At 45.6% G+C, this 15,874-nt stretch overlaps 1 protein-coding gene and 1 long non-coding RNA gene across 2 annotated transcripts in view; one reads left to right on the forward strand and one right to left on the reverse strand.

Moving 5' to 3' along the window:
* LOC146810280 (uncharacterized) overlaps positions 1-9,170 on the reverse strand; it is a 74,622-nt gene extending 65,452 nt beyond the window's left edge. The window contains exon 1 of the long non-coding RNA XR_014966570.1: positions 9,048-9,170. This is a non-coding gene — a long non-coding RNA (uncharacterized LOC146810280). The remainder of the gene's footprint in view (positions 1-9,047) is intronic.
* A 46-nt stretch (positions 9,171-9,216) lies between these two features.
* Positions 9,217-14,049, forward strand: LOC146810281 (t-SNARE domain-containing protein 1-like). Its single transcript, XM_085617271.1, has 2 exons — positions 9,217-12,007; positions 12,911-14,049. The coding sequence occupies exons 1-2, from the start codon at positions 11,469-11,471 to the stop codon at positions 12,930-12,932; spliced, it is 561 nt and encodes a 186-aa protein (XP_085473397.1). The 5' UTR covers positions 9,217-11,468; the 3' UTR covers positions 12,933-14,049.
* Positions 14,050-15,874: the final 1,825 nt, after the last annotated feature.

Consider the following 15,874-nt stretch of genomic DNA (forward strand, 5'->3'; position numbering starts at 1 on the left):
TAAATATAAGGTCCCCCGAACATTCATTCCAAGCCGCTGACAAATTACTCCGAGAACGAAGGGGTTATCATATACTCGATTCTATGGACGAACAAGAATTAGCCAGGTCAGCCGTTCACTGGGTTGATAGTCCTGGAAAATATGGTGATGATACACTAGTACATACGTTTTTGAACCTCGCCCCAGATGAACAGCGTTTAGCTGGTATCTATATGATTCAACAACTCCTTATATTATATAAAAGCCAACACTCCGATCCTGGTCCCTTACCTGATATATTGACTGAATTACTCACGAATAAATGGAGAGGTTCCGGTACTAAGTTAATTAGAGAAATACTAGAATCTAGAAGGCAGTATATTCTTTTTGTATGTCCTGAACATGTCTCACTGCCCATCAAGGAAAGAACGACGCATTACATGGATAGACAGAATCCCTTACGCGAAGTGCACCCGATAAAGGGTGATGACAATGAGTTTAAACGTGTGTTTGTATACACACCCATATCTAAAATAGAACTATTAGAAATGAAGAAAGTGGTACCCAGTCATGATAAAGACCCAGCAGGTTTCCATCGTGAAATTAAAGATATGTTACTCATGGGAGAATATACCTACCCCGACATTATGACAATATTGAAGGTATTAATGCCTGCGGGCATTTACGAAAAACTCAAGGAAAAAGATTGGGAGGTGGGAGACCAGAAGATAGATTGGACAGCATTAGAAAACGAAGAAAAAGCTCGAGGTCCAGGTTCAGGGCTCGGGGACAAGATCAAAGCACTACCAGGTCTACTAGTACAGGTACTGCCACGTTTATTAACTACGAAAAAGGAAGACTGGGGTGCAATATCAGCCTGTAAACAGAAATCAGATGAAGACACTAGTGATTTCTATTCCCGATTTGAGAAATGTTTTGGTATAAATAGTGGAATAAAAGCAAGTAGCGAGTCGTATCCACATCTGTTTGTGACAAAGTTAGTTGAAAATGCCTTGCCCCAAGTTAAGAATAGAGTATTGAAGTTCGAGAGTACCTGGCAAGGTAACACTCCGTCACAAATGTTACAAATGCTACAGTACCATCACAATAGAATTAGAGAAGAACAAGAACATGAACATAGACGCATGAAAGACACGAAAATGAAAATGCTAGTTTCCCAGACAGTGCCAGCTGACGGTCATAAGAAGGGTATAACACAGTCCAGTGTTTCAACAGGTCCTGTTAAAGGGACGTGCAACTATTGTAAACAGCCAGGTCATTATGTACACGATTGTCCCGTTTTAAAACATAATATTGCCATAGGTAACGCAAAAGAAAGACCACGACCAATTAGACAGGATCAGAACCAACAAGGAGCCCCGCAGCATGCACAGTCCATGCCAGCTCCGCAACAGTCTATACCAGCTCCACCACCGCAGCCTATTGCTGCCACACAAACAACGACACGACAGATGTATCAGACCGCACAGTATGACTATCCTGATTATCAACGATACTCATGAAACAGCCTAGAGAGGGAAGTTGGCTTACCCCTTATTGAGGTCCCTGTAGATCAAGAAGGACCTTATGTACACAGTGAACTATTAGGCCAAGATAGAAAATTCTTACTTGATACAGGGGCAAGCCGAACAACAATAAAACGCAGTGAAGTTCCAGGGGCACCCCTCTCAGGCACACAGAATATTTCCCTTGGTTTTTCAGGAAAACCTATCATTAACGAAGTAACACAGCCTCTTCCACTTACGATCGGTCCCTTGACACGAACTACAGATTTATTGCTTACTAAATCATGTCCAGAAAACTTGTTAGGCATAAAAACTTTGAAAGCTCTAGGAGCTATTATATGTTGTTCTCCGGAAGGAGTAAGATTATTTTTACGTGATTTCAAAGGGCACTACGTGTCCCGAGACATGGATCACCGACTACAGACCTTACCGACACATTTATGGGCGCAAGGCCCTACAGATGTTGGTTGCATGAACATTACACCATATCAAGTCACACTAAAGGCAGGAGTGGTACTTCCACGAATGCGACAATACAAGTTACCCCCAGATGCTGTAGTGGCTTTACTACAAATCATTGACGAGCTTATTACCCAAGGAGTGGTTGTGGAAACTGACTCCAATGTATGTAATTCACCGATAATTCCGATTCTTAAACGAACCGATCCAACAGCCCCGCCAGTATATCGATTGGTTATTGATCTGCGCGAATTAAATAAATGCATAGTACCACAATACCCCGTGGTGCCAGACATTTCTTCATTACTGACAGCCATTGATTCCGAAGCAACATTCTTTACTGTAATTGATCTCAAGAATGCCTTCTTCAGCGTCCCAATAGATCCGGAAAGCCAATACTTGTTCGGATTTAGTTTAAATGGACGAAGCTTTAAATTCACACGCGCACCTCAAGGATTTACAGAAAGCCCCAGCATTTATAGCCAAGCACTGAAACGAGAACTCGACAGTATCCACATGCCAGTCAACACTGCCCTGCTTCAATATGTCGATGATCTGCTGATCACCGCTAGAAGCGAACCTGAATGTGAGAAAGCCTCACTGACGGTATTACAATTTTTGGCCGAAAAAGGGCACAAGGTGTCCCCTTCTAAGCTGCAATTCTGTGTCCAGCGAGTTGTTTACCTTGGTCACTCGCTGTCCAAGGAGGGAAGGCAGCTTACACCAGATCGCATCCAGCTAATTGCTAATATGCCGATACCCAAGACACAAAAGGAGGTGCGGGCTTTCATAGGCCTCACTTCATATTGTAGGCAGTGGATCCCTCAGTATGCATTTCTAGCAAAACCCCTCATTCAATTGACAACACAGGAGGCAGCCACATCGACTGTTCTCCCTTGGACTCAGGAACATACACAAGCTTTTGAAAGCCTAAAGAAAGCCTTATGCCAAGCACCTGTTTTAGCAACACCATGTTACAATAAACAGTTTACACTCTTCGTTACAGAACGCGAAGGTACTGCCTTGTCAGTACTCACATAGGAACAAGCAGGATCACACAAACCATGTGCTTATTTTTCTAGTACATTAGATCCCGTAGCTCAGGCTTTGCCTGCGTGCCTGAAATCAGTGGCAGCAACAGCTTTAGCAATCAGACAAAGCGATGCCATAGTATTAGGACATCCATTGACAGTACAAGTACCACATGCAGTGGAGGTTCTCTTGAACCGCACACAAACACAACACTTGACCATAGCACGACTTACTGGTTACGAATTAACATTGTTTCAGCCACATATAGAAATCAGACGTTGTAGTACATTGAATCCTGCCACACTGTTACCTATAAATGGAACAGACCCACTTGCACATGATTGTATCGAAGTTATCACTATCACGACGAAACCGAGACAAGATTTGACAGATGTCCCATTGTCAGACCCAGACCTGACGTTGTATGTAGATGGTTCATGTATGAGAACAGGTACAGGAGAGCTAGTGGCCGCTTACGCAGTCACAACAGACACTGAAATCATTGAAACAAATTGCATACCTTGTCCGCTCAAGCAGCAGAGCTCATCGCTCTGACACAAGCCTGTATTCAAGCCACAAATAAAAAAGTCAACATATACACTGATTCACGTTATGCATTCGGAGTTGTACATGACTTCGGCGTGCTGTGGCGAGAGAGAGGTTATTTAACTTCTCACGGTGCCCACATTCAGCACGGACCCCTTATTCATGCAATACATCTACCCACTGCAATATCAATTATGAAATGTAAAGCTCATACGAAAGTTACTGATATCATTTCTCAAGGCAATGATCTAGCTGACAGAACAGCTAAACAGACTGCTCAAATTCAAACATCCGACATGACAAAGACAATAGTCCCGACACCAACACATTGCATGATGGTTAAGGATCCCGCTCTTGACGTAATCGACATACAGACACATGCTACACCAGACGAAATAAAGAAATGGACTGAATTAGGAGGGATCCAAACGGATCAAGGATGGATGACGAAGGAAAAATCTGTGTGGTTCCTTCCTGATTCAATGGTCCAAGTTGTTATTAACACTGTACATAGTCCAGCACATCTAGGAGAAAAAGCTATGCTAGACAGCATTCAACACATTTGGTTCAACAAACATTTACGAGCAGCAGCTAAACAAAAAGTCCGTACCTGTATGATCTGTTGTCAGTTTAACCCAGGTAAAAGCATTCCCGTAGAACAGGGTGGATTTCAGCCTCCTGATCACCCTTTTGAAGTCCTCCAGATGGATTATATCCAGATGGAACGATGTCGGGGATTCAAATATGTTCTCGTAGTTGTCTGTGCTCTTTCCCGTTGGACAGAGGCATACCCAGTTTCAGATTACACTGCCCCGACTACTGCCAAACAGTTAGTTCGAGAATTCTTCCCACGGTACGGTTTACCACGTGTTGTCTACTCAGATAACGGCCAGCCGTTCTCATCCGAATTAATGAAACACGTTTCACTTTTGTTAGGCTATCAGTGGAAGTTTCACTGTGTCCGACACCCCGAGGCAGCAGGTCTCGTGGAAAGACATAATCAGACCCTGAAAATTAGATTGTCCAAAATATGCAGAGAGAAGGGTGTCGACTGGGTAGTAGCCTTACCCGTTGCACTCTTTTACATGAGAATGGTAGCACACTCTCGAACAGGGCTATCCCCGTATGAGGTGATCTTCGGTAGACCACCAAATATGTGGGGGACGCCTATACCACGCAAAATAACTGATATTGACTGTAATATGCTGACAGATTACTTGGCTTCCTTGATGTCTGCACTACAATCTTGTCGTTCACAGGTAGCTGCAGCCTTTCCCGACAACACCGAGGTGAAACCCCATGACGTACTTCCAGGGGATTTAGTTCTAGTGAGGAACTTTGATCGGAAGTCTCAGCTGGATCCTAGGTGGAAGTCGCCTCAGCTCGTACTGCTAACGACGAGGACAGCCGTAAAGATCGAAGGACGAAAAGGCTGGATACATTCAAGTCATATCAAGAAATTTCATGGACTACCGTCAGACGTAAACGACACACCTTGCGTGTCTTCCCCGATTGACTCTAAACTTCCTTTGGTTGAACTGAATAGCCATGAACTATACAGACTAAAACTCAGGTCTAACCAGTCAGGCAATTTGATTGTTTAAGTCCTCTCCAAGGTGAAGCGGTCGAATTTGTCTCTGACATGTACCCCTTAGACCTGTACAAAGAAAGAAACAAAAGGATAAAGCTGAAACGACATGCGTACTGTAAATCACTGCGTAGTCATTGCACAGTGACGTTATTAATTCTGTTGTCCTTAAGTCTTTTAATAATTACTGCAAGTATATTGTTGCACATATATTATCCTATTTCTAGACATGTTTATAATGTTACTGCTGAACATTCTTTTAGTGAATTACCTCCGCATGAATTGTCTTATAGATTTGCGCTGCGCAATAACACTTTTATTAGTATGTTACATCATTCCCATCAGGTTAGCAATGCTACAAATTGTTGGATATGTGGTCGACTCCCTCCCTATCAGAACTATAAAGGAATTCTACCTCTCTTTCCATACCCGTTCACACACAACGGCTCCTGTGGAGCATGGTTTAGTTTAATTAATTCCCTAGATTCGAATTCTGCAGTTTACCAGGATAACTGGGTATGGGGAAATCTGAACTTAGTTTTACTCAAAGTCTGTCACCCTAACAAGGAGGGACTTCCCAAAAGAACAGGAACTGATCTAGAAAATGAAGTATATGGATTAGGTAATTTTACGCTCAATGTCATGATCTTGAATGTCGAATCCGAAGCTATTCCAATTTTGCCCGCCATGTCAGTATTTCCAGTTAAAGGTGAATTATGTGTAAGAAAGAATGGTTCCATACATATGGACCATAGTAGATGCACCACTGTAATAGAATTTAGTGATCAAGGCAAGTCTACATTTAGAGCTTCCCGCCATTCCTACTTCATATGTGGTCAGACAGCATACATACGTTTGCCACTAGATTGGGATGGTATCTGCTACATCGGATTCCTTTTGCCACCTGTTTTCCTAGCTCCTCCTGATTATCACAGAAATACTCATTTAGTACACAATAGAGAAAGGAGAGATCTCCCAATAGTCGATTATACTGAGACCGCATGGGAAAAATACACAGATTTCAATAAAGGTCTCTTTCCCTATATAGGTACAGTTACCAATAGTAAGCTGATACGTAGATTAACCAGAACCCTTGAAGCAGTAGTGAACGAAACTATTTCCGCCTTAGGCAATTTAACAGAAGAGCAGTCTGCTATGCGGATTGTTGTGCTTCAAAATCGTCTTGTCCTTGACGTCATCCTGGCCGATAGGGGCGGAGCTTGTAGGGTCATCGGATCAAGTTGTTGCATTTTCATACCAGAAAATTCGCCATCTGTATATAAAGCCATAACTCGCCTTCATAAGATTGTAAGCCAGATACACCAGAATCCAGGCACCTGGACTTGGTCCGGTTGGTTTTGGAGTGTATTATCTACCTTTGGATGGAAGGTCCTATCCTTCCTAGGTATTGGCTTCCTCATATTATTCAGTTGCTGTCTATGTCTACAATGTGGACCAGCGATCTGTGGTCTGTGTGCCACATCGTGTATTCCACCACCAAGATTTCATTCATCACGGAAGAAGAAAGAAGAACAAATGATGCTATATGAACAGATCGATGGATTAATGAAGATTGATATCTCTTGACGGGCAAGTAGGGGACAAGGAGGGAATGTGGAAATATGGATTTTTCTGGTCAGTTATGTCCCCTATCTTGGACCCCAACGGTTTCATGTATAAATCACAAGTACATGTATGTTCCCTCCAGTTCCAGTTATGAAGACGCAAACACATGTGCGTCCACCGCCAACATGTCCTCTTTCAGATCCGCCATGAATGGGCCGGATATTCCATTCCTAAGTATGAAAGGCCACCGGCTTTATATGGTTCACTTATGCCATTTTACAGTCCAGGCAAGTAGGCCCTGATTCTGCCATCAAGCTTTTCCTGCCTTCTGCCTCTGAAAGCTCCAGTCTGAGCTCGCATCTGTATCCATGAACTTTGTCCTCATTCTCTGCGCAGCTAACGGTGCCTGACATCAGCCTGTTGCCTGCCAAAAACTGTATTTCACCTTCGAAATTATCTGCTCCGCTCCCTACCCAATGCATTCCTGTCTAGTAGTTTAAGTAAACATTCTTCCAGCTACCGAGCAAAGGGCCCGGCTTCTCTGTCTTTATGCAAGTAATTCATAGCCCTGTTACTATGGAAGATTCCTGCCCTCGCATCTAGTGTAGACACTTAGACGCTTGTACACGCACTCACAGTCAGTATAGTCAGTATAGAATAAGATTCTACTCCAAGAAGGCCTCTCTTTTGGATAACATAGTTCTTTAAACATAGGATGTTAGATATGATTTGGGATTAGGTTGACTTGACCCTCCAGACTTCTGTCGCCACATGTAGAGCTAAATGTCAAGTCCCCTTCACCCCCTAGTTGCACGTCAATCACACGTCATGCTGCTGCGCGCGCATTTCTGCCAAGTATTTCTGCTGACATTGCGAAATTCTTTCATGGAACCACCCTATTATGACATCATACCTGATGACGTTCTTTAGTTACGCCCAGTTACACCCACTTTTGCTACGCATGTATGTTTTATCTTTACTATCAATTGTTACGCCTCCTCCATTTGTTTCACTGTAATGCCTATTGTATAAAAATGATTACCTATCAATAAAGTACGGTCTTCACTTCCTGAACCTTCGTGGTGATGGAATCTGGAGCTCATCGATTTAAATTGATTATGGAATAAAGCCCGTTCCGAACCTCTAATACCACGGATTCTGCCTCTTATTTTACTGAGCTATTGTTATAGATTTTCCGCATCAAATTAAGTCCCGGTAATTAAATTATTTACCACAGTACAAGTGAACAAGGAAGCCATCTTAAGTATGTGTACTGGGCATGAGTCATTACAAGTTACCCAGCTACATGATGGCTTCACTGAAACCTATGGTGTTTGGTATTAAATGCAGTAATACATCTGTACTAATGCCAGTAGTGGATTTATTAATATATGAAACCAGATGGCTCCTTAGAGGTGCCCCTGGAAATCTACCAGCCTCTTAGTGTGCTGGCTGACTAGTTTCGTCCAGCCGGCCACCAAATACATATTTCTGACCCCCAGCAGGTGAGATCCCATGCTCTCTGAGTCCAGAAACAATGCCTGCTTAGGAGGATGGTGTCCACACCTCATCAGCAGGCTAGCTAGTGATTTAGCATATCAAGGCCGGGGCATCAAAGCCACTGCAACCTTTGATATGCGACCCCAGCTTCCCCCTGCCCTGTGAAATGCCAACCCCTGCCCTGATATCCATTGGGCACCAAGACAGGTGGGAAGTTAGTGACTGAAGTAGGTGTGTTGCATCACCAAGCTAGTCACACCCCTAAGGAAGGCTGCTAATTTTGGTGGAATTAGGAACTCTGAGACAGGGTTATGCCCTCTCCCCACAGGAATAAAAATAATCCACATTTGTAAAGCACAAACAATCACCCGTAAGGGTCTCTAGGCGCTGGCGGCCCTCAGGAAGATTAAGCAAGCTATTGCCCAGAGTCACTCGGTGACGGGGATCGAACCGTGATTCCCAGATTCCAGAGTCAGTCACCCTGGCCGCGGAGCCACACCTCTTCCCTCATATAGGATGTGTAGTGACCCAAAGGGTAAGCAGCCCATAGGCTACTACCCTTCACTCCCCTGAACACCCCTAAATTCAATATTTAGGTGACCCTCTGACACCAGGAATGCAGATTCACCTGTTAAAAGAAGAAGAAGGACAAATAGGAGCAGAAGAAGTGAGAACTGAGGACTATCAGTAGACTCTGGCACCAAACCCTGCCAGCCTGCTCCTGTCCCGACAATCATTACAACCCGACTTGTCTTGCAGCTGTGCATCCTCCAAAAGCCTTCGATGCGGTAGGATTACCGTTGCGCTGTCTATTTTATACCGTGATTTTAATGCTTTTAAAAAAAACTTACTTTTTTATAGTTCATTGTACCTTGCACTTTTGTTTCTGGGTATTTCCTGCCTTTTCGCCCTCTCCCCGGTCCGTCACAGCAAGTGCCGATTGAACGGAGGGTGTTCTCAGGGCTTCCACTTTCCTCCTCACTTCCGGTGACATAGGCAGTTCCGGGTGGTGAGCGTGCTAGTTGTTCCAGCTGCACAACCCTACTTACACCGTTGCCAGACCAGACGCGCAGTCCGATGCGGTAAGGTTACCGTTGCGCTGTCTATTTTAAACCGTGATTTTAATGCTTTTAAAAAAGCTTACTTTTTATAGTTCATTGTTCCTTGCACTTTTGTTTCTGGGTATTTCCCACCTTTCCGCCGTCTCCCCGGTCCGTCACGGCAAATGCCAATTGAACGGAGGGTGTTCTCAGGGCTTTCACGTTCCTCCTCACTTCCGGTGCCATTGGCAGTTCCGAGTGGGGAGCAGGCTAGTTGTTCCCACTGCACACCCTACCTAAACTGATGCCAGAGCAGACACGCAGCGGATACACTGTCAGCGCCCATCCGTGCCTGGGCCGTGCCTAGGGCCAGAACCCCTGCACCTAGTAGTGGCAAATCAAGGAGCATAAAATACGCTAGTAAAGAGTTATTGAGGGTTATGGTAAACCCCTGCTGTCCACCTTTGAAATTACAGAGAGATCCTAAGCAGTGTGCGCATAACAAGTTGCCGCTCAGCTTTACGAAATGAAAGCGCTAAAACCCCAGCATACCCCATCAGACAAGAAGTCTATAAATGCCTTTCAGGCGGTGTTAATCAACACACGATCACTATTGAAACATATTATGGAGGTGGCTGAATTGATTGAGTCACATAAACTTGATTTGGCATTTATTACAGAGACATGGGCAGATGGTTTCTCAGATTCTGAAATTGCCCTGGCACTACCGGCAGGTTATGCCATCATTCAGCTGACAGGGGGGCTAACAATTATTTTCAGAGGAGAGCTGCAAGTAAGGGGTTTGAGCAGTGGGAAGCTCCAACGACTGTGAATTGTTATCCTTTCAGATCTCACTTACTAACAATTATACGTTAAAAGGTCTTTTGCTTTACAGACCTCCGAGGGCACGGACCCCTCTGTTGCATATTTTAAGCCCTATAAAAGAATCCAGTTTGGATGGATCTGACTTTACAATATTAGGGGATTTTAATTTTCATTTAGAAAAACTAGCAGACCATAACACTGCCTTACTGGTCGATGCAATGGCTAGCCTTTCTTTGGATCAGACCATTAAACATGATACACATGTGGCCGGGCACACGCTAGACAGGATTTTTCTTCTAACTCCACTCTTAAAATTGTCTAAATTATTCCCATACCGTGGTCAGACCACAAAGCAATCTTGTTTACTGCAAGTGCAGATCAGTTGCAGCCAGTTCACACACCTGCTCATAGGCTAGTTACCTATCAGGACTGGGCCAATATCAATGCTCCTATGTTACAGGATTTACTATTCAGGACTAAACCTGATATAGCGGCAGACAGCAATTTCACTGTTGATAGGTTATCCTCTTGGATCAAATCAGCGGTTAATATTGCAGCCCCTACTAAAAGCTTTATCTCTAGGAGGAAAAATCGGTCAGAACCATGGTCCACGGATAAACTTAGGGTACAAAAAACAAGTGTGCAGAAGGGCAAAAAAAAAAATGGAGAGCTAACTAAGACCAAAGTAGGAAAATTGAATATGCACGAACGTTGGCAGACTACAAAAAAATGGTTATAGGGGAAAAAAGTAACTATTTTACAACAAAAATAAGTGAGGCTAAGAACTCTTGTAGGGAGCTCTTCGCTACAGTAAAAAATGTGCGAATCTCCCCGCTATGAAACAGATGGATAGTGGTACCGAACTATGTAACACACTTGGACAGTTTTTTGTAGATAAAGTCACATCAGTGTATGAATCTTTTAAGATTAATGATATCATCCATGCTACAGCCATGCACACCAAGCAAGGCTTGGATACCTCAACTTCCAACACTGGCTTCTGTTTCTCTCCCCCCTCAGTAGAACAGCTCAGCCAGGTAGTGAAGACAATTAGTTCCGGGGGCCCAATGGACCCTTGTCCACCTAAAGTGATGCACATGTTTCCAGAAATGCTAAGTGAACAACTAAGGGGAATATTCTCAATAACGTGTGACAACTACCTCAAAAGCAGCTTAACGCAACTCTTCACATCGCAGTCCATTGCGGGAAAATAACACCTTGGTAACGCGGCATTCCCAAGCCGACGGCACCATGCGATAGGCTCACGATAACGCGTCAAATGTCCGCGATGAAGTCAACGCGACGCCGCAAAAATGCGAATCACGAACGCAAACAAAGCTGCGATGAGGCCAAGTGCGATACAAAAATCAGCAAAAATCAGCCACAGGACTGCAAATCCCACGCGTCATGGGGAAAATGAAATATAAACGGAAAAAAAATCCACACCAAATCCCAATCAAACTGCGTAGCAACATGGAAGCACACGGACCGAGTGCAGAGGACAACCCGAACCCCACAAGCCCCATGGCGGGCCAGCCAGGAACCCCCTGTTCGGGGAAGGGCAAAGAGAAGAGGAAGAGGAAGATTGGGTTCAGTCCGCAGGAAGACCAGATCATCGTCACGGAGGTGACAGAACACTACCAACAACTGTTCGTCACCTCCACTACGTCATTGGCAACACAAATGGAAATATGGCAGTCCATCGTAAACAACGTGAATGCAGTTGGAGTGTCGAGGAGGTCAATGGAGGAGGTCAAGAGGCGCTGGCATGAAGTGCACAGCCTAACCAAGGAGAAACTTGCTGCCAACTGGAAGGCAGCAAAGGCGACTGGAGGTGGGACTCCTGCACCGCAGGAGGAGCTGCATGAGCTGGAGGAAATGGTGGCCACAGTCATCAGTGCGGAGACGGTGCAGGGAGTTGAGGGTCTGGACACAACAGCAACAGGGTGAGTAACGACCAGGACCTGGGGAGACAGAGGGAGATGGGCACAATGGCACACATACACAATCATGCACAGCACAATGGAACATGTCCCTGAAACCCTTGGCACACTGCAACACAAATAAAAACAACAAGTAGGCCCCCATCCACAATGCGCACAAATGGGCCGCCCTCCATATCCCCAATGCCACAACCTACCCATGCACATGTGCTGAATCCAGAAATGCAGCGGCTCACTGAGCCACACGGACTATGCAAGTGACACTGCATGACAGATAGCATGGCTACAGTCAGAATACATGATATGGAGCGCAAGACGACTTTGAGGTGGCTGAGTGTGGACAACATCCGTAAAGGAGCAGGTCACACTCTGATACATCCACGTGCACCTACAACCCATGACGTCAAAAAAACACATCTGTAGACAAACAATGCACAAGAGTACAAAATATGTACAAGAGCACAAAGGACCCAAGTCGCAAACATCACAGCACCCGAAAAGCACACAAGTCAAAGGGATGAGGGGCCGCCAAATCAGAGCTGCAGGGTCGACTCGCCAACAATGCGGCACACACACATAGCAATCACAGCATATCAACATTGACGACAATGTGGTACAAAGTGCAACACTCCCACGACAGGACAGAGGACACAACTGGTGCCGCTTGTGCGTAGAAAATGGGCAATAACATCTGGCATTGCATGACACTGTGAGATGATGATGTACGAGTAAAACCTCACATTCATTATGTAATCCAGATGTACACTGTTTCCCAGCAAATAGCCAGCTCTTCCAAAGCAGTCAAAATGTACATTGTCATGCAGTCTGTATGTAAACATGTACAATGCGTGAACATACATGGAACGCACTGTTAACCTGCATCTCCCCTTTACATTTACATTACAGAGGGACAATCAACACCTCCTGAAGAGAAGACCACACATCTCTACAGTGATGATGAAGAGGACGCCCTGCACATTTGCCCAGACACCCTCCAACGGCTCGTGGACAGCCTCCGCACACTATCCCCAGTAGCAGGGCAGCCCAGCAGCATCGCAGTGAGCTCACACCCTGCACAGACCACACAGCCGGAAGCACACACCACCACGGCTGGCCCACAGGACCCACATGATCAACACTATGAATTCCAACCCTGTGTGTTAGCAGGCCAGGAGGTGTTGGAAGATCAGCTGCGGGTGGGTTTCGACCTCGTGGCAGCCAAAGTCGATGCCATACGTGTGTGTCTGAGTCCCATCAGGGACAACGTACAGTCCCTAATGGACACCTCCTGTCTGCACCATGCTCACTGACAATCCTTGGCTGACCTCGCTGGGGCCATTACTCGATACAAGAACTGTCTAGTCAGACAGGCTCCAGCGATGACAGCACAGAGTTGGCACAGATGCGGAGGAAAATGGAGACCATGGAGCGGATGCAGGCTGGAAGTAGGGCTGCCACGGCTGAACACTAGTGGCATGTAGCTGGGATCTTACAGGCCTTGCAGATCCTCATCTTACCATTACTGCCAGAGAGCCTGTACCAGATGACTGCTGCAGGAACTTTGACACACACATCTCTGCCTCCTGATGTGTAATTGGCACACAGTGATGCAGCCATTACACCTCCGCACCCTGATGTGTCAGTGGCCCACAGTGATGCAGCCATAACACCACCACACACACATGACACACCGAACACAGAAGACGTCTCAGAGGAGTACGATGTGGAGTGCAATAACTGTGTGAGGAAGGAGGCGGTAGCATCCGTACCCGCCACATGGCCAGTCCCTGCATGGTTCAGCTCTATGCATCATGCCCTGGAACAACGCCTCCCACTGTCCCCCGGAACACTCTGCGACATTCACCAGGACCAATGACACAGCAATCCAGCTGGGGACTGTACTCTTCCTCTTCAGATTAACTTTGTATTCCCCCAAGGACTCTGGTTGGCCCACCACTGGGCAACCACGTAATGTGGACTTGAACTGGCCATGTACCCCTCCATCTCCAAGACTTTCTAGAATGTGAATAAAACATTCCAAATCACACAGATGTGTCATGTCTATGTTCACCCACATGTGCAAGTATGGATGAATGTAGGGATGTTGATGCACAAAAAGGTACACCCTTGTAAATGTCATCAATGCGCATGTTTGAGCCTGACCCACATGGCCAATTAGATGTCTGTGAAGGTGTGAACTAGCTGTGGTGTCATTGCACATGCACAACAATCTTACATCCCCCAACGTAGCCCCACGTCCATGTATCATATAGGGCTGTGTGTGTCAATGTCAGAATCGGTAGCCCGTCTGAAGTAGTGTCCCCCATTGAGTGTGGCTACGGAACTTCTGTTCGCGTGTACACAGTCTGTTTTAATGGATCATGGGTCCTATTGGTCCACATGGCAAGAAGTTGGACACCATACTCACATTGCTGAAGACACGTAAGAGCACAGGTCTACCAGCAACTATCCCAAACACAATGTCTGGCTCACAGAGGTGGAGCTGCCAATAGGGATTTGCCACCTATATACCTCCCTGTGTACGGACAATGTTAATTGAGGCACAGGATTGGTCTTACTAATCAACACTCATCACACTTGTACTCTGGTGAAGTTGCGTAGGCTTTATTAGCATGTGCGTGTCAGTACAGGCAGGTGATGGGCCACAACAGGCAGACAAATGCTGAAGACACTTACAGGCAGAATGGGAACGTGTCGATGTTCAAGGAATGGGGTGGGAAAAATGTACACATATCCTTATGGTTGGCAACGGTCTCAGCCCACCTTGATTTGCTGGTCGAGTCATGTGATGTTTGGCGTCTCGTCATTGCCCCGTGTTAGGGGACACGACTCACAGATCATGGGATCAGCATGGAGCTGTACCACCAGACTGCGCCGACTGGGTGCTCTGCTGACAGTGAGCAGGTAAAACGGACCAAAAAGGTCACATGTCGTGCTACATTGCTATGTGTGCCGTCTCCCTCCGTCAGTATGTCAGATTTTGGAACTTTGCCAAACGACGCTGTGCAGCTCCGCCCATGGTTCTGCAGCACCTTGCACAGGTGTGAGGCAACACGCGCAGGTGCACGCACATGCATTCTGAGTCCGAGCGAATGTAGACATGTCCACTGTTGTACTGGCTTATGGAACCAATCCTCCAGGATGCAACACGGTGTTGGGACCTGTGCTCTGGGTGTCAATCAGTTGTGGCTGCAGGAAGGTAGTTACTCGTCCATGAATGCAAGCGCTGCTTCATAGGCAATCAGTTCCAGAAGTACGTCGTTCTGGAATTCAAGGAACACGAGGGAGAGCCAATCCATTGACTGGTCTGGACAGAAGTGCCCCAGAGAATTCCCATAGAAGCCCATGTTGACACCAGAACATGGGCTTCTATGGGAATTCTTAAGAGCATATCATCAAGCCCTTTATCGCCGCTTTAGCGGCAGTTTCCTGCCGCTAAAGCGGCGATAATGTTATCGCCGTTCCTTGATAATATGGCCCTTAATGCTTCTGATAATCACTCGTAATCAGGGCTTCGGAACACTTCACCGGTATTACACCATCACACGCTATGTCACTGGAACATAACATGGGAATTGTTGGGGTAGCTGGACGGGAGGGATAGATATCCGTGAAGTTATTGGCTGTCATTTAGAGTGAATTTATTTGTGACACCTCCAGATGTAGACAGAAGTATTTACTTACACATTTCAATAACAAAGAACTGTTTATAAAAAAAAACAAATTGGTAGTATTGCACGAAAAAGTGCACATAAACTCTGATCAGCTGATTTCGCAACTTCACACACCTCTTCTTTCCTTTCAATCCCATCATATATACAGAAATTCGCAGGTCTAGTGTACATCACA

Source organism: Triturus cristatus, chromosome 7, assembly GCF_964204655.1.
Source record: "Triturus cristatus chromosome 7, aTriCri1.1, whole genome shotgun sequence".
Lineage (NCBI taxonomy): Eukaryota > Metazoa > Chordata > Amphibia > Caudata > Salamandridae > Triturus > Triturus cristatus.